General features: G+C 39.8%; 2 protein-coding genes and 1 long non-coding RNA gene across 4 annotated transcripts in view; 2 read left to right on the top strand and 1 right to left on the bottom strand.

Annotated features, from left to right (window-relative positions):
• The window catches only part of MINDY3 (MINDY lysine 48 deubiquitinase 3), a 50,095-nt gene extending 48,346 nt beyond the window's left edge, over positions 1-1,749 (top strand). For both annotated transcript variants that reach the window (XM_063412983.1, XM_063412993.1), the window contains one exon: positions 680-1,749. In XM_063412983.1, the coding sequence (XP_063269053.1) occupies positions 680-829 (150 nt within the window). In that variant the 3' untranslated portion in view covers positions 830-1,749. The remainder of the gene's footprint in view (positions 1-679) is intronic.
• On the bottom strand, positions 919-6,598 carry LOC134558780 (uncharacterized). The gene is made up of 2 exons (XR_010082407.1): positions 5,121-6,598; positions 919-4,529 (listed from the first exon to the last, which is right to left on the bottom strand). It is a non-coding gene; the product is annotated as an uncharacterized LOC134558780 (long non-coding RNA).
• A 290-nt stretch (positions 6,599-6,888) lies between these two features.
• Positions 6,889-26,582, top strand: part of ITGA8 (integrin subunit alpha 8) — a 114,614-nt gene continuing 94,920 nt past the window's right edge. Inside the window, exons 1-7 of the mRNA XM_063412969.1 lie at positions 6,889-8,187; positions 8,348-8,472; positions 20,121-20,221; positions 22,733-22,856; positions 24,352-24,413; positions 25,361-25,406; positions 26,370-26,495. Coding sequence (XP_063269039.1) covers positions 7,028-8,187; positions 8,348-8,472; positions 20,121-20,221; positions 22,733-22,856; positions 24,352-24,413; positions 25,361-25,406; positions 26,370-26,495 — 1,744 coding nt within the window. The 5' untranslated portion in view covers positions 6,889-7,027. The remainder of the gene's footprint in view (positions 8,188-8,347; positions 8,473-20,120; positions 20,222-22,732; positions 22,857-24,351; positions 24,414-25,360; positions 25,407-26,369; positions 26,496-26,582) is intronic.

Here is a 26,582-nt window from a genome sequence, read left to right as displayed (position 1 = left end):
TAGATTGCTTGGCCAGAGCACATCTCTGAAACTCTGTATGTTGGAAAAAGCACTTCTCACACTGACCTGTCATAAGGGGAGTCTGAACTGTAAGGGACAGTGGAGATGTAACATACACGAAGTGCAACTTCTAGAAGTAACTCTACAGCTAAGCTAGGTTGTTTAGAATTTTTTGTGAATTTTTTTAGTAGTCCAGGCTTGTATCAAAAAATTGTGTTTTTTTCTTTTTGAGCCATTTGCTGAGGAAACAAAGATAACCTGTTTCACTTTCAGCATTCTTGAAACAAGGGGTATACCAGACACAGTATGACTGCTTCTAAGTTCCTAAAGGAGAACTTAGAGTAAAAGATTGTAAGGCATTAAGAGACTTAAGAAACAAGAATGACCTAAGTAAGACTTCTTCCAGAAAATATACCTTCTCTGTATATTTGGAATAGTTTGTAGTTAAGTCCTTAAAATTACCGCTGTGAAATCTCCACTAGTTCCATACCTCAAAACGTAAGCAGAAGCATTCAAAGACTAGGGGTTTTCGAGTCATACTTCCATTTCATTAGAAAAAGAAGTGCATAAAGCTTCACAGATTTGATGTGTATCATAACCAATCCTCTCCTGACCTGGTGAAAATAATCATCTCATCTTTGAGCTTTTGAACAGGCTGACAGTTGTGTTTCTGTGACAGGTCATGTATGTAGAAGGCACAGCAGTTGTCATGGGCTTTGAGGAGCCGATGCTGCAGACGGACGACACTCCCGTGAAGCGCTGCTTGCAGACCAAATGGCCCTACATAGAACTGCTGTGGAGCACAGATCGATCCCCTTCCCTAAACTGATGTGTTGTCCATGAACAACATCCAGCTGTTGGATCCCCCCGCGGGGATACGGAATGGGAATGTGCTTGGGGAGTGGTGTACTTTGACTGTGTGAGGTTATACACTGGTATCATTGAGGAATTGTAAATAATGATTACAAACACTTTTTCAGTGTTAATTGGAATATTTAATTTTTTAATCAGATTGATTTCTATTATAATAGTTTGTCTTTTTTGGCCACTGTAGTACTGTTAATGTGAGTTACCTTTAAAAAAAAAGCCTACTTATAAAGTCTTACCATTATTTTGCCATCTCATGAAGATTTGAAAAATTCTGATATTGCAGAATCTGCATATTAGATGTCAGATCTTTAAAACATGAAACATATTCAGCTTTCTCAGAGTCATATAGGCATGTTTTCTTATTTAAATTATATTAGCTTACATTACAGTACCATAATGTGTGGACTAGACTGGCCTTTGCACTGGATATGTTTTAATGAGTTTAAATTTTCTGCAGTTTTTCCTAAAATCTAATTTTACCTGAAGAGCTTGCACAATGTGACATAAATATGATACATTTTTAGGACTAAGTATAATTCTTAAATACTCTTTCTTGGCAGTTGTATATTACTGTGGCTTAGTTATTGGGCATGCTAAAAGTGAACAGAAAATCTGATAAAAATAGATATATTAATATTTATTTGAATTTGTATAAAAGAAGTGTAAGAACAGCAGAAAGAATTTCTTGTTCTATAATCTTTAAACTATTCAAAACTTACAATATTGCCAAATACCTCTTCTTAATTTGTCCAAACAGCAGTGTAAGCCAGCATTACTGTATGTGTTAAGTGCATGAGAACATCTGCTATTACATTATTATATTCCTTTATTTATTATCAACTTCTTAGCCCTAAAATAAAATCTTTTCCTTGAATCATATATCCTTTCATGTTTGGTTTCCTTGGACTTGTTTGCTGCTTCTCTGAGATGATGAAAAGGTTTAGAAATGTCAGCATTCAAGCTGAATGCATCTTGAAGGAGAAAAAGCCCACACCAATAACTAAATTCCTAACTTCCACAATTACCATGACCATTTCTTATTGCAGACTGACAGCAGAGTATCTTTGTATTAAGAGAGCATTTTTGTTAGATTCCTTTTTTGAATAAAATAATTCCTTTGCAGATAACAATGATTTGAAAAAATTCCTGAGTTTGTCTTAGGACTCTTTTTACTTAGAACACAAATATTCTGCCTTGCAGTGTGGGCTTGACATTAAAAACCTGTGCAACAGTGGTATTACTGCTGAAAAACATAGATAAATTAAGAGAATCTGCTTGTCAAGTGTGGAACTTTTCAAAAATACTGAAGCTTGATAGGTATTTGTTTTAGCTGGTTTTGCACATTTAAGATAAATGTCTTTAGATTTCCACTAACACTTTGGAAGGGGAAAATTCGCTTTTCTTGCTCTTTCTCTTGAATTCTGGTGTCTGTCCTTGGCTTGTACGAGAGTATCTCTCACCAAATTTTGCACTGAATCATAGCTTAAATCTGTTAGAATATGCATCTTTTTTTCTAGCCCACTGTCATAAAATTGATGTTCTCACAGAAAAAAAAAATTAGAAGCTGAGCTGGTGTGAATCAGTCTTTAAGCATTAGTCTGGATTAAAACTTCTGCTGTACTCTAGAGACATTTAGCTGATTATACTATAGTATAAGAACCCTCATTCCTGTATCTTTTCCTGCATACTGCCTAGTTGCTAGAGGCCTGGATTCTGGTTTACTTCACTTATTTTTGGATTAGAGGCTAACTAATAGTGCTTTATGTCATTTAGGCAGCTCATCTGAGAGGCTCAGCCAAGTGAACCTTTCCAGTGTTTTTTTCTGTGATGAGCAAGATGGGAGAGATTCTGCCTTTATGGAAATTCTATTTTTATCCTCTAAAAGAATGTGGTTATTTAGATGGCAGGCTTAAAACATGCAGGACATTAATGTTTGCTACATTTGATTTGCTTTCATAGAAAAATGTCTAGAAACCTATATACAGGTTGTTCTGCTGTAAGTGCTGCATGTACGTATCTATTGCAGTTTGCAAACTGAGGCTTAGTCAATAAAATCAGAGCACTCTGTGGGAATTAAATACATGCTGTAAGTAACCAGAGCAAATTGATAATGCTAACTGTAAGAAAGTGTGTGAGCTAAATATTAAATGACATTTTGATTCATACTCTAGGGTTTTTTTCATATTGCAGAATCGTTCAATGTTAATTGCCAAGGAAAGGTCAGTCTCTTCTGGAAGACAACTCTTGTCCTGGCTTGACAACATGATGCATTTAGAAGGATGTTGGATAGTTGGTCTGGAAAACTGGCTTTTCCTTCCCATGTCTCAAAACCCTTTGAGACAGAAAATTGTTCAGATACACGTTGATGTTTTTTTGCTGTAAATTCACTTTCATAAAAAGGAGATGGAGGGGGTAGGAAAGGGTCCTGGAGTCAACTGCTGAGTAAATGGTAAAAGAAATTATTCCCATTTCATTGTATACTGAGGTTCACAGCTCCAAATAAGTCATCTAATAATGGAAAGACTATTTCTAGTGCTTCATATTAGCCCAGATGAGTTATATTTGAAGGCTGGATGCTAACAAATACATATTTGCTTTGTTGAAATCTGAACTTAAGTAAGCAGCCAGTGCAAACCCTAATGTAAATATCCTTGCTAGAATCCACACTAAGGGCCCTTTAAAACAGTCAATCATTTAAGTACATGCTTGGCATTTTGGGTTTTGGATACTTTTGTTGAAGTTTTGTTCCTTCAGACAGTTGCAATTTATCTGGTTCATCTGTATGCTTTCTCTTATCTCTGCAGTTCCTGTGTGGATGAGTTTAGGTCAAAGAAGCCTGAGATGGGTCTTGATGGAGCAGGCAAGCGTGGGAGTCAAAATTCATTGGGGGAGAAGCATGGCTGTGTCTGCAGATCAGTTCCCAGGCAGAAATAAGACCCTCCCTTAGTGCAATGCACTAATTTGCTGTCCAGCTAGGTGAGCGCCTGCAGTCAGGCTGTGGACTGCTACTGTGGATGCTCCTGCTTGCAAGCAAGGCTGCTCAGCACAAAACATCCAGCACATTCCAGGGAGCACCTTCAGCTTCCCATGGCTGTGCCAGCCTTGTGCTGCAGCTCTGCTGCTGGGGATAGCCAGAGATGCAGTGGGGACACCATCCACACCTTCTGAAACATCCCATCCTTTGGGGTCTCACACACAGTCTCTGCTTTCACCAGCATGGTAGATTGGCTCAGACTCCATTTTACGTTGGACTTGTGTGATTAAACTAGTTAATGCCTATAACTAATGAAATACCAGTATTTTATCAGAAATCAGGAGATCTCTTGAAAAGCAACTGATTTTTCTGTAGACCATATGCTTTGATTGATAGATGATTTAATCTGCTCGATCTAAAATTAGCTTTAATGCTTTTTGTGTAGGAATGACTTCTGCTAAGATTTTTAACTTGGACAATGTTCACAAAGGTAAGGTTCAAAGAGGAATGCTGAGCATCTTTTGTCGGCATGTCATCCTGGATTCAGATCCCACAAAGTCAGTCTCTTTGTAAATGCATGGTCACATCCTCATTTCATGCTCTTGTGACACAATAATCAATACAAAATATTGTCTGTGTAGTTGCTCCAACTACAGGAGAAGGCTTCTGGCCTACAGAAACAAAACTAGGAAACAATTGAAAGGTAAGTTTTCCTGTAGGAATGGGACATTTCAGCTTCTGTACTGCTATATTTTTAAAAGATTTAACAGTAATATTGTCACTAATTTTGACAAGATTTATGTTAAAAGCCCATACGATTCTTTGAAATACTTGTTCCTCTGCTAGCAGGTTCATTACTAAATTATAGCATAAATAACATTAAAGCTCTGATAGTGGAGCCTCCTACAAAATATTAATATTTAAGTTTTGCTTCAGCAAAACTTTCCATAGAAAATTGAGCTCATCTATTATTAAGATTGGAAGCACCATAATGACATAATATTAGCTGTAGAAATTACAATATTAATCTCACATTTTTCTTCATGAACTGCTTAATCCCACATCTGGCCTTCCATTTATTCTGTAAGGTAGATGATGATTTTTAGACTCTTGGCTAAATGTTCTTATAAGAGCTCTCAGTCCTGGCTCCAGGTGTAGTTCTAGAGCCTGTTAAGACTTTTTAGTTAGATATTCAAAGGAATTAAAGGGATCTGTTAGACCACAGGTATGCTAAAGTGCGAGCTTCGGTCTACCAGCAACTGGAGGAGCTGCTTACCTCTTATGCAGTGCAGATCAGTGTGCACTTCAAACATCTCTAAAGTCCAAGGAAAGCAAGATGTGCAATGAGCTTCTAGTGATCAGAACAGGTCCAGCTTGTTTAGGGAAACACTGCAAATCCTTAGAAACATAAATTATATTATTTTTGTTTATCTCTTTGGATTGATTTGGAATATCCTGGAATATGTCTATACAGAGGAAAAAAAAAGGAAAAGGGTAAGGGAGGGGGGAGACTGCTGTAGGTTACACTTTGGGGTAAAAGAATCTTGAAAGAGAGTTCCTTCTTTCCGTGCTGCTATCCCTTCCTACAGGTTTTAGCACTGATAGCCATTTGAAGCACTTCTTTACTTTGTAAAATTTAGCTCAAAACGACCAGGCTAGGTAGCATGTATTTCTAACTGAAAGGCACGTACGAGGGAGCACACGAGAACTGCCAGTGTCCTTGGTTATGCCTTTTCAGCTTCATTTGTGTGAGCACTCACATATCTCCAACTGTGCTAATTACTGAATTTTAACTGGTTTGGATGGATCAGTACAAGATGGCTACAGCACCAGAATGTGCTGCCTTCTCACTTCTGAGAAGTGCTCTGGACTGCAGTTTGAGCAGTTGTCCAAGCCCCAGGAACTACATTTGTGACATTCAGCCTTGGAACTGATTGCTGTGCTAAAAAGAAGCGTTGTTATTATTTAGTATAAGGCAACACAACTTCTAAATGCCTTCAATTGCCTTAGAACTGCATGACTGTTTAGATGTTAATCCTAAAGTCATTCAGAAGTACCTCATTTCTGAATTTATTACTGGTTCTTAGATCTCTAAGACATGCTTGTATAAAATGTAAAATAATAAAATAGTGTCAATAGTAAGGTTTCACTATTTAGCAAATAAATTTGGCATAAATATAAGGCAAGTAGAATTAAGGGATATTGCAAGCCTGTGGGGACAGCTAAGGGTCACACAGTTAATGCTGGAAATAAACACACAGTTCTATTTTTGTGAAAAGGAATGTCAGTCTTATCTGAATAATCTTGCCACAAAGCACTTAAAATAAAACAAACATGAAAGTAACCAGAACCCCCAACAAAAACTGCTCTCAACTGCTTTCATAGGTAGATCTAATGTAATCATGTTTATAAATGGGTTCTCTATTATTTTGATCTTTTTCTGATTCTGTTTTGGACTGTGTTATAAATGCTGAAAAACAATTCTTTTTCCTTGTTGTTACAGAGCTGATTACATGGAAAATAAAATGTTTCTCCTTTTCTTCCTATCTTTGCGTTGGCCAGAAAAAAGTAATAATTTTTAAAAATTAATAGTATTAATAAAAATATTAATAATATAAAACTGTCCCCTTAAGGTGTGGGTGTGATGTCACACTTAGCTTAGGAGGGGAACATTTTAGCAGTCCGGCTTTTCTTTCTATACAGTCTTAACAAAACCAGTTAAAGCTCTGTTGTGGAGCTAGTAGGGGCAGAACAGTTCAAGAGAGGGGTTTACAGCCCCATCCTTTTAAATTACTTTCACTCTCTAGTTTAAATTACTTTCACTCTCTAGTTTAAATTCCTAGAGGAGCTTTCTGAAAGCACCGTTCCCTTTATGTACCGCGTTCGATTGGTTATTTCTGTGCGAAAAGCGGCGCGACACCTGCGCCCTCCTGGGGCTGTGCTAAAGGCTCTCCTCGGCGCCGGGGCGAGGTGCCCCCTCCAGCTCATTAAAGCTTCACGAAGCCAGGCACGGACGGGGAAACTTTGGGAGCAACAGAGGAAACAAATGCATCATCTCCTAACGCGGTCTGAACTCTGTGCCCGGCTCTGCATCTTTCCCCTGGTTACAGGGGGTGTTTGCATTGCTGAGTTCTTTGCTTTCTATTTAATAATGGCCATGCCGAGCAACCAAATAACAATCTGATGGAGGTTTACATTTTTTTGAATGCACATCAGTTTCCTAAAAGAGATTTTCAAGTATCAGGCTCTTCAGTCCAAACCCTTGAAAATGATGGAAGTCGAGAGAAATTCAACTCGAAACCACCAGCCCACACTCCGACATCCCCCCCCGTGAACACGACCGCCCCGCGGCGGCCGTCGGCCGGTGCCGGGCAGTCCCGGTGTGTCCTGCCGGGCAGTCCCGGTGTGTCCTGCCGGACAGTCGGTGTGTCCTGCCGGGCAGTGTCGGTGTGTCCTGCCGGGCAGTCCCGGTGTGTCCTGCCGGGCAGTCCCGGTGTGTCCTGCCGGACAGTCGGTGTGTCCTGCCGGGCAGTCCCGGTGTGTCCTGCCGGGCAGTCGGTGTGTCCTGCCGGGCAGTCGGTGTGTCCTGCCGGACAGTCGGTGTGTCCTGCCGGGCAGTCCCGGTGTGTCCTGCCGGACAGTCGGTGTGTCCTGCCGGGCAGTCGGTGTGTCCTGCCGGACAGTCGGTGTGTCCTGCCGGGCAGTCCCGGTGTGTCCTGCCGGGCAGTCGGTGTGTCCTGCCGGACAGTCGGTGTGTCCTGCCGGGCAGTGTCGGTGTGTCCTGCCGGACAGTCGGTGTGTCCTGCCGGGCAGTGTCGGTGTGTCCTGCCGGACAGTCGGTGTGTCCTGCCGGGCCGGCGTTTGGCGCACATTCACCGGCGCAGCCCCGGGGCTGCAGCCCTGCCCCGGCGGCGGCTGCGGCCCGCCAGGGGGCGCCCGAGCGCGCCTTCCTCAGGGGGCGAGCGGGGCCGAGCGGGGCCGAGCCTCCCGCGCCGCCCCCCGCCCGCGCACGGCGGCGGCCGGACCGCACCTCTCCGCCCCGGGCCGCACCTCTCCGCACCGCCCCGCACCTCTGCGCACCGCTCTGCATCGTGCGGCCGTCGCACAGCTGCGCTCCGCTCGCCGCGCCAGCGGGAGGCAGCCGCGCAGGCGGGGAGGATGCTGCCCCTCAGCCGCGGGCGGCCCCGTCGCTGGCAGCACCCGCTGCTCCTCCTGTCAGCGCTGCTCTGGGCGCCGGCGCTGGTGGCTTTCAACCTGGACGAGGAGAAGCTGACGGTGTACAGCGGGCCCCCGGGCAGCTACTTCGGGTACTCGGTGGACTTCTACATCCCCGACCCCAGCACGTGAGTGCCGCCGCCGGGGGTGGCGGGGCCGGGCCGCCCCCGGGCCCGGGGAGCGCTTTGGGAAGGCGGTGGGCGAACGGCGGCGTCGCGCCCGCGGGGTGACAGCGCCCATCTCCCGCCCGTCCCGAGCGCCCCGGTGACCTCCCGGTGTGTTCCGCAGGGTGAGCGTCCTGGTGGGAGCTCCCAAAGCCAACACCACGCAGCCAGACATCGTGGAAGGAGGAGCGGTGTATTACTGCGCCTGGCCCGCCGCCCGCTGCAGGCAGATCCCCTTCGACAACACCAGTAAGTGCGCGGCTGTCCCGCGGCGCAGCGCGCTGCGTTCGCGCCGCCGGGCCCGGGTGCCCGCCGCTCCTCCGCGATCCCTGCTCTTGGGTCGCTCTGGTGCGAGCATCTGCACTGGGATAGAAATCCCGCTCCCGGGAGTCTGAATGCATGAATGCGTGTGCGCTTGCACGGAAGGGTTTAATGGTCTCCAGAGAAATAACAGGATTGTGACCTCCAGGATCAGTTGTTCATCTTAATAACTGCCTCTTCTTCTTCTTCTTCTTTAATAAAAGGTGTTTGTGACAGATTCCTGGTTTTGAAAATACTTTTGCATGTTCAGAAGGCAAAGCCCCCAAAGCCTTTTCTCACACTTCTCTGGACCATGGAAAAAAGAGGATTTCTAGTTTTTGCTGTTATTTTCAACGGGGGGATTTCTGGCTCTTCAGATGGATGAAGTGCCTCGTGTGGCATGCTTATTTAATTCTATTCAGAAAGCAAGAATTTTGTTTCAGAGTACTGAAGCTAGATGCAAACCGATTTAGGCACAATGTGTATAGATTATATCCACTTCCAAAATCCCAAGACAGATGTTTCTTATTTAATTAAAGGGAACACACGTTTTAAACAATTCAAGCTGTTTATGTTTTCTGTTGTCTCTTTATAGGTCTTGAAAATAATTTAAACCTAGTGTTTGCAGAGACTTTTAAACTGATTCCTTTATTTAGGCAGACTTTGACAGCTTGACTATTAAGCAAAAGTTATTATTCTTTAGGTTATATTTAATCTTAATATTTGTGTTTTATTGAAATGGGAACACAATACAATTCTTTCTTTCTTTAATTTTTCTGAAAGCAGAAGTTAAATTAGAAGAGCTCACTTAACTGTAGCAAATAAGCAGTGCAGCTCTTTACTCCTCCTGACCCCAACTCCAGCCACATCTCATTACTGTGTTAGGGTCTAGGAATAGTGATCAGGATGGCTGTCCCATCATGCTGGGCATTCTTCAAAGCAGAGTAAGTGATAGTTCATGTATGTGAATATGGCTACTGGGGCAGGTAAAACTATGTACAGTATCTGGTTTTATATATAAATGGAAACTTATATAGACAGTATGCATACATCATTTTAACTGTGATGTGTTCTGAGTGTACATATTTAAAATAAAACCAGAAAATAGAGGGAGCACTCATGTATGTCCCATCTTATGGTTAGACAGTTCATGTGACAAAAGTGGAATGTATTATCTGTACAAAATAATTTCACATTTGAATAGAAAACTTACAGCCCAAATGAAAATCCCATCACATTATTGAAGGGGAGTTCTGAAAATTTTATGAAAATCTAGTGGTGAAACCTAGAAGGACATCTGACTTTCCTGTGTGGAACTTGAGACAACTCCAAACTCTTCACAGAGATGTCCTTTTGCAGATACTATGTTTTGAATAAAGGCACGAACAAACTGAGGAGTAAGTTTATCAGTAAGGCTTTGGACTGTATCACACAACTGTTCAGCTGGGAATCTCCAAAGGGCGGTTCATTCAGTCTTCCTGAGATGGTTGTGTCCTCTAGATAGAATCCTGACTTGCAGACAGCTTAGGTTACTCCAGAGAGTGACCGTGGTGTGGGCAGAGATGCACTGTCCTTGCGGGAGGGCTGGCAGCGTAGGCAGGTTTAGCAGCGCTGTCCCTGGATCTCTAGTTTCAGTCTCGAGGGCAGCAAAGGTGTCATTTTGCACAATTCAGCAATGTCCTGTAGACAAGGACCCCAGAGGGTTTACATGGCTTGTACCACACCTTATTCTTCATTGCCAGCAACAGAAAGGCCATCTCCAATACGCTTTAGATGACCCTTTGGCTGATTTCTGGATGTCTATTACGTGCCATTTTTCTCTCCCAAACCCATTATTTACAGGATCAAGTTTTCCTTCTTTTACACTATTCCCTGAAGCAGAGCAGTCGACATGAGCTCTGTCCTAGGTGAAACTATTTCAAATAGTCTGTCACACAAAGTTTGTTTTGAAGGCTTTAGCTATGCTATGCCTACTGGGACTTAGATTGGCCTTGATAAATATGTGGGGTGTTTGCAGTTCATGGCTCCTGTATGGCCATCTTGTACTCATTATGCCTTCTCCTATAACATCACTCAGAAATGTTGCTATTCCCATTTTTAATATTTATTCTAATGAACTGAAAAAAGTCAGTCTGAGTTGTCAAAGATAATACAAAAAGTTGATGATGGTACTGGTACTGACTCAGGACATTTTTCTTCCACTGCCTTTTCCACAAGATTATTCTTTCTTTCAAAACAGAAACACTCAAAAGTTGTTAGAAGACTAGAAGTTCCATTGTAGCTGCTTTAATATAAAAGATTAATATTTCATGCCTTGTAGGAGATCTTTAAAAGTCTTGTAAAGCTTTGGAAATGTTTTCTGAAACAAAACAGAAGAACTACAGAGGGTGTTTCAAAGCCAAAAGATTTCATTTTGATGCATTGTTATACAAAGCTTCCATTTTTCAATCCTTTCTTCTTGACTCTAACTAAATAGTATTTCTTTCAGTTAGATTAGCTAAGCAAAGCACAATAAAAGAAGCAAAACTACTGAATAATTGGGAGCCTTCTTAACTAAATACAGAAGTAAAAACTGAGTGGAACTGAAAAGAACTGGAAAGGTAATGTGAACCAGCAAATGGATAGAGAATTTGCTAAATCAGCATTTTTCAGCCTCAAAAGTTCAATGGGGAGGACTTCTAAATTCTAAAGAATTTGTTAAAGTCAAGCAGCTCACATATACTGTATCTAAACTTCAATATGTGAAATTGCTTCAGGTCACAAAAACTAAAATCCTCACTATAACATAAAAATTCCAGAGATGAACAAATCCAAGAGGTTGAAAGACAGTGGCATAAATTACATATGAGCTCATGCTCATGTCTTCTACTTCTGAGACTGGATGCACAAATGTATGTCGCATTCAATGCAAGTTATGTTTTGCCCTTAAAGAGGGAACATACAATGTGTGCATGTGGATGATGTTTGTAAAAAGATACTTTTACTGCCACAAACAAGTATCTTAATTGATCTAATCTTAATTGGGATCTAATTGATAAGACTCATATGTAAGTGCACCAATTATTTTTGTTTCTACAAAAATAGTACAGCTAATTTCAAGTGGCATTGCTTTGGTTGCAAATGCTTTTGTGTTATTTGTATTAACACTTTCTATCTTGGTACTACTAAATGAAAACAGTGAGGACACTGACTAGTATTCTGTGATGGCTTTAAGTCAAGATTCTGGACACTTCCAGATATCATGATGTGGAGTTACTTTGTACTAATTTATAGGTATGTATTTTACAGTTATTGAGGTGTTTAATGAATGGGTAGATATGCCTAGTTAACTAAAAACGAACAAAATCTCCACCAATATTTAAGGCTTGTTAAGAGGCAATGATGAACCTGAACAGGCTCATGAGTCACGAAAGGGAAAGAAGAAAAAGTAATCTATTGAATTTCTAAACTATTTATTGCCTTAGACAGAGGGGGCATCTGTTCAAGAAGTGATATGAGGGAACCAAGTAAGTGACAGACATCTTAGTTAAAAACTTAGTCTTTGTTAGGTTAACTTTATGGTGTTCAGTGCTGAGATAGGATGCTTTTTGGTTCTGCAAAGGCTGTTTGGTTGAAGGCATTTGTTTGTTTATTTAGTTATGTGAGTAATATATTTTTATTTTTTCAATAAGTAAAGTGTTATTTGAAAAAATGTCATTCTGTATCCTGAGCCATAGAGTCCCAAAGGGAGAACATGAATGCCAGGCCTTGTGGCACTGAATCTGACATCCTGACACTGGTGGGAGACACCTGAAGTGTTGCCCAGTGGATCAGGGATATGACACTGCAAGGGATGCACCCAGTCACTGGCAAGGTGCAGGTAACCTCCTTCTTACCACACAGACTGTGGCACTCAGCAATAAACTTTTCTTTTTGGATCATGTAAGCTTTAAACAACAAAAGAAAAGTCTTTGTGGTTTATGAAGCCCTCATACTCTTTTTTATTTTTCCTTCCGGGCTAAGATCAGATGAGGGAGCATTCACTGTATTCCCAGTGAAAGATACAAAAAACCTTTAAAAATGCATGACAACTGTTTAATGCCATGTTCAATCATGTTCAAAGACAGACTGGGCTCCTTACTACTAGCAGTGATACTCAAAACCAAGACTACTGCTGAAATCATTTCTGTGGCACTGTGCATGTGTTAGAATGCCCACGATGGTCTGAGTGCTATGGGCAGCTGCATAACCTGTGTTAATGTGCAAATATATGTGGGTTACACTACCGTGCTGAGAAGATGACTTAATTCGAGTTAATAGAGGTGCAGGAGTATCTGCAGCCCATTCCTAAAAGCCCCATCACCCAGCTGAAGTTGCTCTAGAGGAAGTTGTCCCGGATAGTTACTCAGGGCCTGAATTTCTCAGGCCACCTATCTCTGTTTTTCATGGTAGCTAACCCAGAGATTTCCAAAGCAGTGAGGTTATTTGCAGTAATTAATCCTGTTGATTCCTGACAAACAATAGAGGGGCAAAGGAGGGAATGTGGATGAAATTTTGTCCTGTAGGATTTGAGCTGACCCCTCCATAAGCAAGTCATGTAACCGGACATTCCCATATGGCCTGGCCAGTGATATGGCCTGCAGCCAAGAAGGGGCTTTAGCAGGAACTCTCTGTGTTTCCTGCTGTTGAGACAGCACTGACTCTGCAGTCCCGTGTTTGCACTTCTTTAAAGCTCCCCAAATCTCTGTGCCAGGGTCAAAGCTCTGGGAAGAAGCTCAAAGCACTGCCCCTGAGAGCACAATGGGTGCTTTAACCTGCTCCATTGCAGCAGGGCACTGAGATAAAGTATAATGGAAGGGCTTTTAGTATCCCCTTACTCCAGGAAATATAGATTGAAGGGCAGTGACTCTTCTCCCTTGTTTCCCTACTTTGTGAAGTTGTCCGGTTGCATTGCAGTGTAAGGCTGTGATACTCTGAAACTCAATGAGAGGCCAGGGAAACAAGCGTTGGCATCATATTAAAGGTTTGTGGTCTTTCCTCTCTTACCTACACAAAGCTAACTTCTTTTCAGTTTCTCCTGTATGAAATGGGTTTACAATGACTATTTTTGCCTTAACACTGAGGTAGAATTACGAAGTCCTTGTTGCAGCTCTGTGCTCTTCCATTCAGCTGCCAGGAGAGGTAGCAGGAGAGCAATGTCAAGAAAACTTTCTCCTCTCTTGATTAACAACTTCTGAACCATTTGAAGCATCTTGCAGCTAGAAGCAGACTTAAATATGTCCTAAAGTGCACTATTGCATTTGAAATCTGGTAAAAAGCTAATAGTTCAGATTTTGGAAACTCATTATTAAGGTCACTTTTAGTTGTAACACTTAATAGGCTGCATCAAATTCTTACATTTTAAATTAGGTCCTGAAGGCAGAATTTCAGATACCACTTCCCTTAAATTTCCAGAACACACTGGGGTGTTTTCTTTGCTATCAGTTAACTCTACCAGTTTTACTAAAATAGGCTTTATTTTTCTAAGCTAGCTGGAAAAAAATCTCAACAGCCTCTGAAGAGGAGCAGGGAAGGGGGATGTAAATCAGTTCTGACCAAGCGTGCAGTTGATAAAAAACATGAGCTAATCTGGCCAGCAGTGGAGCTGATTGTAATAGAACCCAGGTACTATATAAGGAGAAGATGCATTGTGGGACTCGAGAGTTTTAGTTACATGAAAAAATCATTAGCTATGGAGATAGTAAGATACTGGGGAAAACTTAGAATCCTGTTATAAAACAGAATTTGCATCTCAAGAGAAATTGCTGAGAGAGTTGTACTTTGTTGTACTTTTAAATGTTGACACATTTTAGTCCACTATGCCAGTAAGACCTTATCTGGAACGTCATGGTTCACTTGTAGCATTCTGATTTATAATAAGACCCTCATGAGGTTTTTTTGTAAGTCTGAGCCCTATCTAAATAAAGGAAAAAATACTCATAGCGATGTTAGTTCAAGTCCTAAGGTCTTAATTTGTTTTTGATCTGATTGTATTTAGGGAAAAAAATCCTACTGGGTTTGATGATTTCTTTTTTTTGGATTCATGGAATGTCCAAGTAAAGCCGTCTAGATATGATCTATTAAATTAAAATTACTCATATGAATAGCAGCTAAGCTGCAGTAAAAACCAGATATAAATTAGATGGTTGCAGAACTAGCTAAATCTAAATATAGAAGCAACTCTTCTCCTCAGGACAACATTTTGCATACCCTCACTATTTCTCTACACTTGGGAGTCCCTTTTTTTCCCCCCAGCATTAATTAAAAGCAATTGCTTGGCTTATTTCCCTAGATCATACCTAGTGTTTAGCTTTGCATTTGAATTCAGTCTCTGTGGTGAGGGTCTAATATCAATGACACTGTGAAAGTTACTGAGTTACCTTTTCTTTGTAACGGGAGGTATCATTGGACTCTTATGTTAGTGATATGGTGGTAGGATTGTCAAGATTCCCTTGTTTCCCTCACTTCTAGAATATGGGAGCAAGTGTGCCAGGACCCTTCCCTCTCCCTCTTCCCTTCTGTAAGCCAGAACACTAATGATGCAGCAGAGCTGCTTTCTGAGTTAACTGAGGTTGCTCAGAGCCTTTTGTAGCCATCTTCTGAAACCACCCCAGAGGGGGAGAGCCACAGTCTCTCTGGGGAATCTCTTCTAGTGCTTAAGATTTATTTAAAAATTCCCTTGCTGCAACTTGTCTCTTGTTGTTCCTTCTCCTTTTGCTGCATACCTCAAATGGGAGTTTGGAACTCTCTTCTCTCTATCTATTGAACACTGGATGAAGCACAAATGGACCATCCTCTGCTTTCTCTTCTTTGGGCCAAGCACCTGCAAGGATGTCTCAGAACTGTACATAACATTCCACGTGTTGTCTCCATGTCAAGGATATTCACTTTCCTTTGCCTGTATAAATTTATAGAAATGTTTGTTTGTTTTATATGCTTGTACTCACATTTTATACAAATATGGATAGATTTAGGTAGTTGTTCACCTCTACTCTGTGTATGTATAATTATGTACAAATATAGGAAATCCATGTATTACATTTTACCTGTATTTTTATATGATGGATATGCATAGATACATACACAGATATCTCAAAACAGGTATTTGAAAGGGGTTTGCCATCATGGATGTAGGCACAGATCTGAGGGCAGAGTGTAGCTGAACCTGCTGCAGATGCCTGGTTAATGGATATTTGTGTTTATCCAGGACATACAGGCAAATAGACCCAGAGCATTTAGACATAATACTTTTCAAAATTCCAGAATGGTGAAAACTTATGTGAAAGAGCTGCAGATGTATTACATAGACAGATATTTTGCTTTGCTAGAAGCATTGCTTTCCTGTGTTGAGTTTGACTACAATATTTTCACAGACTCCTTTAGATTAGGAAAGGCCTCTAAGATCATGGAGTCCAGCCTTTGAATGATTGGTTGATTGGTTGGTTAATTTGATTTGGTTTTGTTAATTTGAGTATTTTTAAATTGTAAAAGATGCTGCATTTTTTACTTACAGTTTTCCAGAGCTGAATGAATCACAAGTAATTACCAGTGTTTGCCCATACATCTCTTATGCAGATAATAATTAGTATTTAAAAAAATATTGGTGAGGGAAATGTTTGGTTCATGCCTATTAAGCTGTTTATGATGTGCTGACTTAGTGACTGAGAGGACACCAACTCCCATAGAAAGCACCAAATTTACTCTAAGTGTGTAAATTATGGGTTTGCGCTAATATTTGCTCTAGATTCAGGCTTTAATTCCTACAAGTGAATCTGTGCTATTGCTCTTAACATAAGTTTACTTTTTGCTGTCTAAGCTCAAATTTTTCTATTTGTCCAACTACTGTTTTGGCAATGCAAGGGGCTTTCTTTTCCGCATTTGATAGCCCCTAGGTACCTCAACTAAAAAACTGGGTGAAGTAATGCTGGTTTTAATAATCATGTTTCTGTATCTCCAGAGCTGGATTGTAGGGGGCAGTACCATGTATAGGAGTCATGGCTCCTGCAGTAGAAAATGAGGTGCTTTGGGTTTGCTGAAATGCAATTTAGGGATGTCCTCATACCTAAATTTATATTTATAAATCTCTCTGCTCTTTGCATATTCGTGGTTGTCTGGGCCTTAGTCTGCAGTACAGTCTTAGGCAGTATCATTATGAGTGACTCCAGAGCTGCATCCCAAGCCAAATCTGCGAGTCATCCAGACTGTGAACCATCTGGAACAGCTCCTGGGCTGGCTCTGAAGCAATCCAGCTGGTACTCAGGCACTCCTTGGACCTCTCTGTGGACAGGCTCAGGCGTTGTGTGCCCAGCCCAGCTGCTGCCTTGGACTCCTGCTATCCTTGCACTAGTGTCACATATCATGATACGAGATAGCCTGGACTCCTTCTTAAAAGGGGCCAGGCATTCTCCTCCAGAAGAGAAGGTGATGTATGAATGCAACCTGAATTCCCACCAAGTTTTTGCTGCTCACAGAAATATAGCTGTGGTAGAGGTACAGTATAGACTCAGCCTGTGGGCCTCAGATGCCCATAAATAGCACAAGGAGAGCTATTTCCCTGTTATATAATGATGTTGTCAGGATACAGACATGCTACTTTTTGAAATGCCTAGATAATGCTGCTTTGAGGAATATACAGATTTTTCTTTTTTTTAACTGGATTGTGATTTATCTGAATAAATGAATAGTCTTTGTCTGAGTCTAATCTCAGGTCATGCATGGCTATTTATAGTTGGTTTATTAAAAAAAAGTACTTTAGGTACTTTTAGGCCATTATTCTTCTGACCTTCTCAGAGTTTTGCTTGAGGAGGAGAAGAACTGGCTTAGATCATGTCCTCAGATGTAAGTGGGTGACTGTTGTGATTTAGATTTAAGGGGGGTCCCCGGGGAGGGTTCCCCGGGAGCCCCCCAGGTCCTAGGGTCGAGGGTGTTCGCATGCCGCAGGCAGAGACTCCAGACACTGGTGAGGTGCTGATGAGATGAGGGTTTATTCAGAGTCTTACCCTGGGAAGGCAGCATGTTCACTGAGGGAGAGGGGGAAGGGAAGGGGAGAGAGGGAAGGGGAGAGAGGGAAGGGGAGCCTCCGGAGCCCTCCCGGGCAAAGAGGAGGAGCCCACTTCCCCCTGCACCCTTAACAGGGAGTTTCGAAGTGGGCGCGGTGAGATTCCTCAGCCATTGGAGTTACACATACACGATACTGCAGGGAGGGTACAGACTTAGGATAAACCATACACTTCTCAGGGGCGAGCCAGAGCAAACCATTTCCATAAAATGCAATTCCACAGGTGACTAGCTCAGAAGTGGACAATTGCAGCAGGGCAAAGTAATGACAGCTGGTGTGTATTCAGACCATATAGTGTAGTTGTGTATATTGCTTTATTTTGCTAAAGTTACATGGAAAACAGTAAATTTTTTTATAGCATTCTGAAATACTGATTAGCTGTTACATGCAAAAGACTAAACTGATTTTAAGGCACAACCCTAGAAACTAGCAATATGACTCCACTGCTCTAGCAAGGATGCTGAACAAAAGTGATTAGAAAATCTCTATCAAAAGATACTTATCTAGGCAAAAAACCTATTTGTTGATTTGTGTGTCTGTGATATTTTTCAAATTATTTTCTAATGAAAATCCCAAGCCACATGATGAAGGATTCCTACTACACCATATGCCACTAAATGATGTGGGATTGTGCATGTGTGTATGAACAGTTCTTGCAGATTTACTGGTAAATTCAGCTGTTGTTTGATAAATCCTGCAAAAGGTTGTCCAAGTTTTAATATTTGACTTCTTTTCAAATGTTGGTATACTTTGCCAGTAGACAAGTATGTTGTTTGATTGAAAATGTAAGCTCCTTTTGAGTTAGAATACTGGCCATGAGTATCCTCAAAGCCAGGCTAGCACTGGCTGCTGTAAGCTGGCCGTGGCTGATTTTCTAGCTTCAAAAGCTTTGTTTCTATCAAGACCCCATCTGTGGACATTGATCATATTCAGATCTGCTGGGGCATTAAAAGAAGAAAAACCTTTAAAGTCTGAATGGGTCTGACTTCATTGGAAAGAATAATTGAAAGTAGTGTTGCCAACAACTAGGTAGGAGCTGGCAGCACCTATCATGCAGTGTGTCAAGTACACTGTCTTTCACATCCACACAAGTTTAGGCCTAACTTCAACAAAATGTATTTTTAAAATTAATATTTTTAGAGTAATTTTAAATTTTACTTCCTGAATTTTTAAGAGCTAAATATTCCTAAAATTTATCTAAGTATGAACTTCAACAGTAGCTGCTGTAATTGGTGCAGCACAGAAGCAAATACTTGTGTGAAGGGAGATGTTTCCTTCTTTCAAACTTTAAAAGATTTGTTCTCATTCAACTTTCCTTCATGTTTATTAGGAAAAAAAATACAGATATAGAATACCCTTGTTCTCCAAGTATGATGCATTTTTCTTTCTAATTCAGTTTATAACATTTATGAGGTCACCATAAGCTAAAGTCATCGGTGAGCTGGCATCCTAGAAAACATTCAGGTATCTCCTGTATTCCTTCTGGGCAAATCCCAAGGAGTGTTGACTTCTTAAATTGTTGAGTGTATTTTTTCTCAGTTATTTGAAAATGTATGTAAATCCTTAGAATATGATCTGACACTAGTTTTTTTTAACATTACAAGGTATACAGTGGTTTTATTTTCATGTAGAGTGACTAAAAAGGATTGATTCTTCTGAAATCCCTCCTCATAGGAACCAGAAACAAACATAAGGGAATGCAGATACAAGGGGGTAGGAGTAATGCCCTGCTTATGTATAAATTGAAAAGTTCATTAGGAATGACTGGTAAGGGAAGAGCATAGCTCATGAACATATGGGAAATCAGTTTACTTCAGAGAACTGAGGGTGAAGGGAAGGGATGTCTGCTTTTTATTAAAACCTGAAATGCATTATAATTGGCCTGAATCTTTGCCCAGATGGCTTCTCTTATGCTGACATCTGTAGAAGTGTATATAAAGCAACATTAGGAAGCTGTCTCTTGTGACAGTGTGTACATATGTAATTCTGTTAAAAACTAAGTCCTTTGCTATCTGTGTTGGTCTTTGAATAAGCATGCTGAGAAATGTCATTTGTTTGACAAAAACTAATTATGGAACATGCTTTTTGCATGGAAAGTTTCTACCACATCTGAGAAAACTTTTTAGGGCTTTTCACCTATTTTTGTAGATTCTTGTTCATTCTTCATCATAAATTCCAAGTAAACTTTTCTTTTTTTTTTTTTTTTTTTTCTTTTTTTTTTTTTTTTTTTTTTTTTTCTTTTTTTTTTTTTTTTTTGGCAGGGGGAAACACAGCATTTTATGTTCCAGTCATGTATATTTTTTTCTAAAGTTTAAGTGTTACTATTTTCAATTTTCATGTGTGGATTTAAGCTGGTTTCTGCTGACCAGTCAAAAGGTTAACTGATAATAAGAAGTTCATTTCCTATTGAATGGGCTGGATGATGACAAGTAGATGCCATGTAATATATCCCTTAATCTGTTCAAAATTCTGTCCTTGTGTTAAAAATAAGCTGTCAACATAGTGCTTCTTTCTTTGTCAGACAACAGGAAAATTAAAGTCAATGGCACCAGGGAACCTATTGAATTTAAGACAAATCAGTGGTTTGGGGCAACAGTCAAAGCTCATAAAGAAAAAGTTGTGGTAAGTCTTATGCATTTGATATTCATTTGGAGATGTTTATTTTTCTCAAATGTATATGTTTAATAGCTTTCTGTGTGTACATTATGGAAAGAACTGATTATGCATGAATTATAAAACAGAGGATATCTATAATTCAAAAAACAAAAGCAGCCTATAAAATCAGATTGAAAGTGAAGAGGATCCTGCTGCCATGTGAAAACACCAGAATGTCCTATTGTTGTGGAAGTGAATGATATTTTTTTAACAGATAATGGACATATTTCAGAGATACACAAGAACTGATAGCTGTAGGCTATAAAATGTTCAGTATTATGAAGATGTACTTGGAATGTTAAATACAGAATATAGTGAAATTGCATGTATTTGAATGTAATAAAATGTTATAAAGCCAAGAACTTCTGTTGATGTTCAGTTAGGAAAACACTTACCTCGTTTGTCACATTTGCATTGTTTTGAACAGCTATGTCATAGTCATGGTGAAACAGCTGCAAAAAAAAAAGCTGATAAAAACAGCTGATGAAAAAGTTCCAAATCAAGATGGCTATAAAAAGCAGTATCTATTTTCCAGTTTCACTGAACGTTTTACCTATATTGATAGAGGCCCAGCAGTGGGCAGGTATTTTTTTGCCTGGTAAAGTGCTGGTGACGCTTCCAATTGCAGTAAGGTTTACATTAAAAACAGCACTGAAGTAATTGTGATAAGAATAATTGGTTTGGTCATTAGTTTTACTAGTTTTTACAATTACCAAACAAAAATTTACCTTGGGATTGGATTAAAACTTCCAATTACTACTTAAAAAGTGGTCATGAGGGAGGAACTATTGAAAGGAAATACTTTCCCTTATATTGTATCCCTTGTGGTTAACCTACAGAAGGATTTTGAAATGAAACAGGTAATGAGTAAAACATCACCCTATTCTGTTACAGAGCTAAGTGAACATAAAAATTCTAAAAAATTCTAAAAAATTCTAAAAATAGATGAACATTTTTCATTTTCTGTACTCTACTAAACAATTCACAAATTGAAATAGAATAGTTCTTTACCACCATTTGTGAAATCTTAATCAAGTGAGAAGAAAAACCCGTCTCCAACAGATGTGCTGTGCCTATACTGACCAAACTTCATTTATCTGGCGTATCTCTTCTCAGAATCTGAAACTGAGGTACAGTCAACACTTTTCAGGCAAAAATTTCAACAGCAAAGCTGGAAAGCTTTGTCTGTTAAGCTTTGTAGGCTAAGAGAAAAAGAAAATGTCAGCAAACTATGAGGAACTTGTTTTTTAAGCTACAGATTTAATAGTAAACTGCATAAAGTAAACATTTATGATTATATTGTTCCTGTTTCAATCTATTTGGCTTGATGTCAAATGTAACAAAAATCACCCCCATAGGACACATACTCCTCTTTGCTGCACTCTGTTCTTGCTCTCTGTTTCAATCTGCAAGGTTTCCTAGGCAGGGGTGTGTGAAGTGTCCCTGTTCCTTAAGCCGTTGCTCCACAAGCTCTGAGTGGTGATAAGCTCTGAGTAGCACTGTGGTTCATACAGCTGATACTGACTGCAGAACGAAGGCTAAGACAATATTGTAAACAATAGCAATACCTTGCTAGAAGTAGACAGGTTTGTAATTTAAAGAGAAGGACAAGGCAGGACATGAATGAAGGATTTATTTGTATCTTGCAGAGGCAACATTGCAGGGAGATGTAGTGTCTTCATGCTCCCAGGCAATGAAAAGTTTCAGGGCACAGGAAACTGTGAGGAGTGACTTGCAGACCTGACAGCTTATTGTTCTTATTTTTCTAATTATCTGGTTTACCTTCAGAAGAAATAATCCTTCTGTCTACACAAGTTGTGTATCTTTTATCTCTATTCTGTCATGTTTGTAACACCACTGCTGTAACATGGAAGATTAAATATCTAACCAAAACTTCCTTAGCAAAAAAATATTCACTCAGACTGTTGAATGCCTTATAACCGTGTCCTGCCTATGAAGATTTGAACCAGGGGCTTATAAGGAGGCAGACACTCTGATGATTGTGAGTGACCATATGACAACAACCTGACAAATCTGCTAAGTGGAGTCAGATCTGCTGCTATTGCCATTATCTTAGGACATACCAGGACAGAACTGGGATTTCCTTCAACCACATATATGAGATATGCATCTTAAATTATGGGATCAGCTCCTGTGCAATGAGCAGTAATAGAGCAAACATACTACTTGTGAAGCAGACTTAGAGGGTATTTGTAACATGGCTTAAATGTGACTTGTAGTCCCTGGCAGATTTCACCTGCCAAGGGCTATAAGTGAAATTTCAGTGTGCTTTTCAGGTTATAATGAAATTACATGAAGCAGTGGTCCTGCATTTTCTTCTGTCTCGTGATCATTGCTAGATGAATGACACAACACCGGAGAGAATCCTTGTACACAGCCTATTAAAAACTACATTTGCCAGATGCAAGAGTGTGTGAAAGTATGTGTGTTTTCTGTTTTGTGTTTCTGTTTTTGTAGGCTTGTGCTCCTTTGTATCATTGGAGAACCCTTAAAGACAGCCCTGAGAAGGACCCTGTTGGCACCTGCTATGTAGCAATTCAGAACTTCAGTGCCTATGCTGAATATTCACCTTGTCGCAACAGTAAGTATTAATATGAACAGTAGTGTTGAAGAATTGGGTTTGCACTGAGGCTTTGCATTCTTTCAGTCTTCACACCACTGAGTCTTGGTTGAATGAAGGTTACTATATGATGTTATTGCATTGAATGAGGGTGTAAAGATAAATTAACATTAAACTATATTCCTACAGTTGGATGCTTTATTGTATAATTAATTGAAAGAGGAGAAACTAAGTAAATTGTGTGCAGTTATAGTAATCAGCTAGAATCGGTTCAATTTTTTTGGCTTTAAAACATAGCAAACAGATCTAGATAAGAACCAGACAGCATATTAAACCAATTATTCATACTTATGCTGAGTATAAATGTCTCATCACAAGGGCACGGTTTGAAGATCAGACTCTGCATAGAAACACACAAGCCTATATCATCGCTCATGCCAATATCATCCACAAGAGTTCATTTGTGAAGAACTTTCAGCATGGAAGAAAGCTGTGCACATTAGCACTGGTGTTCCACACTCTTCTCTGTGCTGTTCTGAGGATGTGGTAGCCTTCTCTGGGCCTTGCTTCTTGGGGAAGAGGGATAAACCACATATATTTGGAGCTAGGTTTAGCTACCTACAAGTCAGCAGAAAATACCACATATTAGGTTATTATCAGGTTATTATTCATCTTGTTCAGCATTCTATGAAATAGAATATAATATGCATATAAATATGAATATTTATATTAATAAATATGCATATTTACTGGGGTTTTAAGCAGCTTTCTGTTGTGTCTTCTGTTTAAACTGTGCCTAATTCTGTCTCTGCATGGACAGCTACAGAAAGAAGCTGAATCTGTAAGAAATGGTAACCTTAACATCTGGTTTATGTACTTACTGATGTGTCACTAGGGCTTCAGCAAAGGCTTATGTCATTTGAAGAGAGAGTTCAAGTGGCCATTCCTACTCTCAGTTTCACAATCCTGCAGTCTTCTGGCACTCTGGCACATACAGAATTGCCATAAGATGCATGCCAAGACACTTCACACAATTATATAAGGATCTGGAAAATAGAAATAAAAGTAGTCAGGAGCAGGAAAGTTGTTTTTCCATGTACCCATCCTGACCCTTACACTATGTCAAGGTTTTTTGAGAGCACCTTAGTAAATACTTATTTTTGTATTTATGACAGAGCAGACTGTGATGAGAATTTTACAGTATTGTTGAGGTTTTTATCTTTTTTATCTCCAGCTGAATTAAAACTGAATCAGTGATAGTTGTTTCAAGGGTCCTTTCTTGGCAGTAGGAGTAGAAAGTCCCAAGTAGCAGGTCATGTTTTTCAAAATCTTCACAAGGGACTGCACGATTGAGATCTTGTAGAAGGTCTTGATTTGCTCTGCCTCTTCGAAAAAAGAATACATTTTCACATATATTGGCAGTATTGTATTTCATGGCGTTACAGCTCCAAGAGTATGTGTTCTCTTCCACATGCGTTGTAAAATCAATAAAATGCTTCTGCCTTCATAATTGCAGGCAATGCAGATCCTGAAGGACAAGGCTTTTGTCAAGCAGGTTTCAGCTTAGATTTTTACAAGGTGAGATTCTGCTTCTGAATTATTTTGACCAAATGTCATTGTGATATATTTGCAGGGTTCAAGTGCTGTCTCAGTGGTCATAAGTTTATCTCCATCTGTTGGATATGGAAAGTTTCGTGAAGTTGTTGCAAGTTCTTTCCTCCTTTTCAAGCTTCAAACTTTTTTGTTTCATTAATTAAAAGAAATACTCAATCAGCACCTGTTTATCTCTTTGCAGCATTCCAATCTGTCACAGTCTATCTTAACAGATAATTAGGCAAAAACTTCTGTGTGCTTCTATCTCAGTCTGTCCCACCTAAAATGCTTTACTTGACTTTCAGGTAGCAGTGGAGCAGGCACCAACTAGTTTTAAAAAGTTAAAATAACCTACATAAGGATGCTTTTGGTGGCAGACTAGTCACTGAGTAAAACCATTCTCTTGTGGGGGTGAAAGTACTTAAGGGAAAGAACTAGATTTTCTTAAATGCCGAGAGGTCCAGAAACAATGTTGTGGGAGAAAGGATAAACTTTGCATGATTGTTATCTGGGCCATTATTACAGCACCAGAGCCTCAGGTAGTTTTGACCACTGCCACTATTTTGAGCATTCTGCAGCTGCATTGTATAATTCTCTATAAAGCATTATTGTCATTTCACTGCATGTGAGTACTCTCTTTTCTGTTAACTTTGTTTTGTTACAAATAAGCAGCAAGTTTTGAAATGTTATGTTGGTGGTAAAATAAATGGCTTTCATTTCAAGTGCAGATGAATAGGGTGATTTTAACTTTTTTTTTAACTGTGGATTTTTCCTGCACATCCATGCACCTACCTCCTTTCCTTGAACATGGCTATTCTCCTTTATCATAATTATGATATTATTTTGATCATTTAAATTGCTTTTTTCCCATGCATGCTTAATTTTGCTATGTTCTTTTGTTGTATAATTTTATTTAATTTTGCTTTTTGTAGAATGGAGACCTGATAGTAGGCGGGCCCGGTAGTTTTTATTGGCAAGGTATGTTCATCTGGGTGGTTAACTGGATCTAAGAAGTGAAGCAGAAAGTACTGTTGTTCTAGATTTCCACTGTTTGTTGGTTTAAGATAACCACTCTCTGATCTTATTTTCAACAAATGTAAATCAAAAGAATTGCTTAACAACTTAAGCAGCTCAATTGCTTAAGCAACTGAGCATAAAAATAAGCCATGAAAATCCAGGATGTAGGTTGTATAGGAATTTAAACAACTATAAACAACTATTTTTATGTTGGCATTTTAGTATACTAAATTGAATTTTTCCCTAGAAATACTGCAGGTTTAAAAATTGCTATTATTTGTAGAACAAATGTACTATTTTAAAAATGTTTGTTACTGTTTGGTTTTGAACACAACCTTTTATAGCTATCTCCATGTATTTTAAGTTAATTTGTGGCATCACTGTAGGTTCCAAGATGTAGTTTCTCATGTAGAAAAACCCTGAAGTTGTTTTGTTAAAGGGTTAAGAGGTTACTTTTGTTTTAACCTGATGTTACATGTATGATGTATCTGATTCCCAGCCTCTGCCTACCAGCTTGCCCGCTGTCAGCCTCTTTGATGTGTGTTTTTGCATTTTTTTAAAGAAGATCTAATTGGTTGTGATTGTAGGGAATTCATAGCTTTGAACTCTCCATTGAGAAATTGCTTTCATTGGTCTACTACATTTGTACAGTGCAATGACTTTAGTTTGGATTAGGACATTGAAATGGGTCTGGAGGTGTTTTTGTAATGGTTCAATAGAGATTCAGTGCCTTGTTTTATTGATTTATGTGTACTCTTGAGACTTCCGGGGTAATAATGGAGAAAGCTTGAGAGAAATTATCTGCTCTTTGCATTGTGCTGTATTAGTGTTCTTTCTGCACTGTTCTGGTGTTCTGCTAGCCCTGTTTTATAGAATCTGGCCCTCTTTTAGGTCTCTTTCATTTATGAAGCTGTTTGATTCCAGGTCAGGTAATCACTGCAAGTATTGCGGACATCATTGCAAATTATTCCTTCAAGGATATTCTGAGGAAACTGGCACGAGAGAAGCAAACAGGAGTGGCACCACCCTCGTATGATGACAATTACATGGGTAAGCTGAGTTCTATATGAGTTAGCAACATGTTCTAAAAGGATGAGTCTTACATAAATATGAAAACAAGCCCTACATTACTATTGT

This window comes from Prinia subflava, chromosome 1 (genome assembly GCF_021018805.1).
Source record: "Prinia subflava isolate CZ2003 ecotype Zambia chromosome 1, Cam_Psub_1.2, whole genome shotgun sequence".
NCBI lineage: Eukaryota > Metazoa > Chordata > Aves > Passeriformes > Cisticolidae > Prinia > Prinia subflava.
The sequence above is the reverse complement of the archived record's forward strand: the minus strand, read 5'-3'. Positions and strand labels throughout refer to the sequence as shown.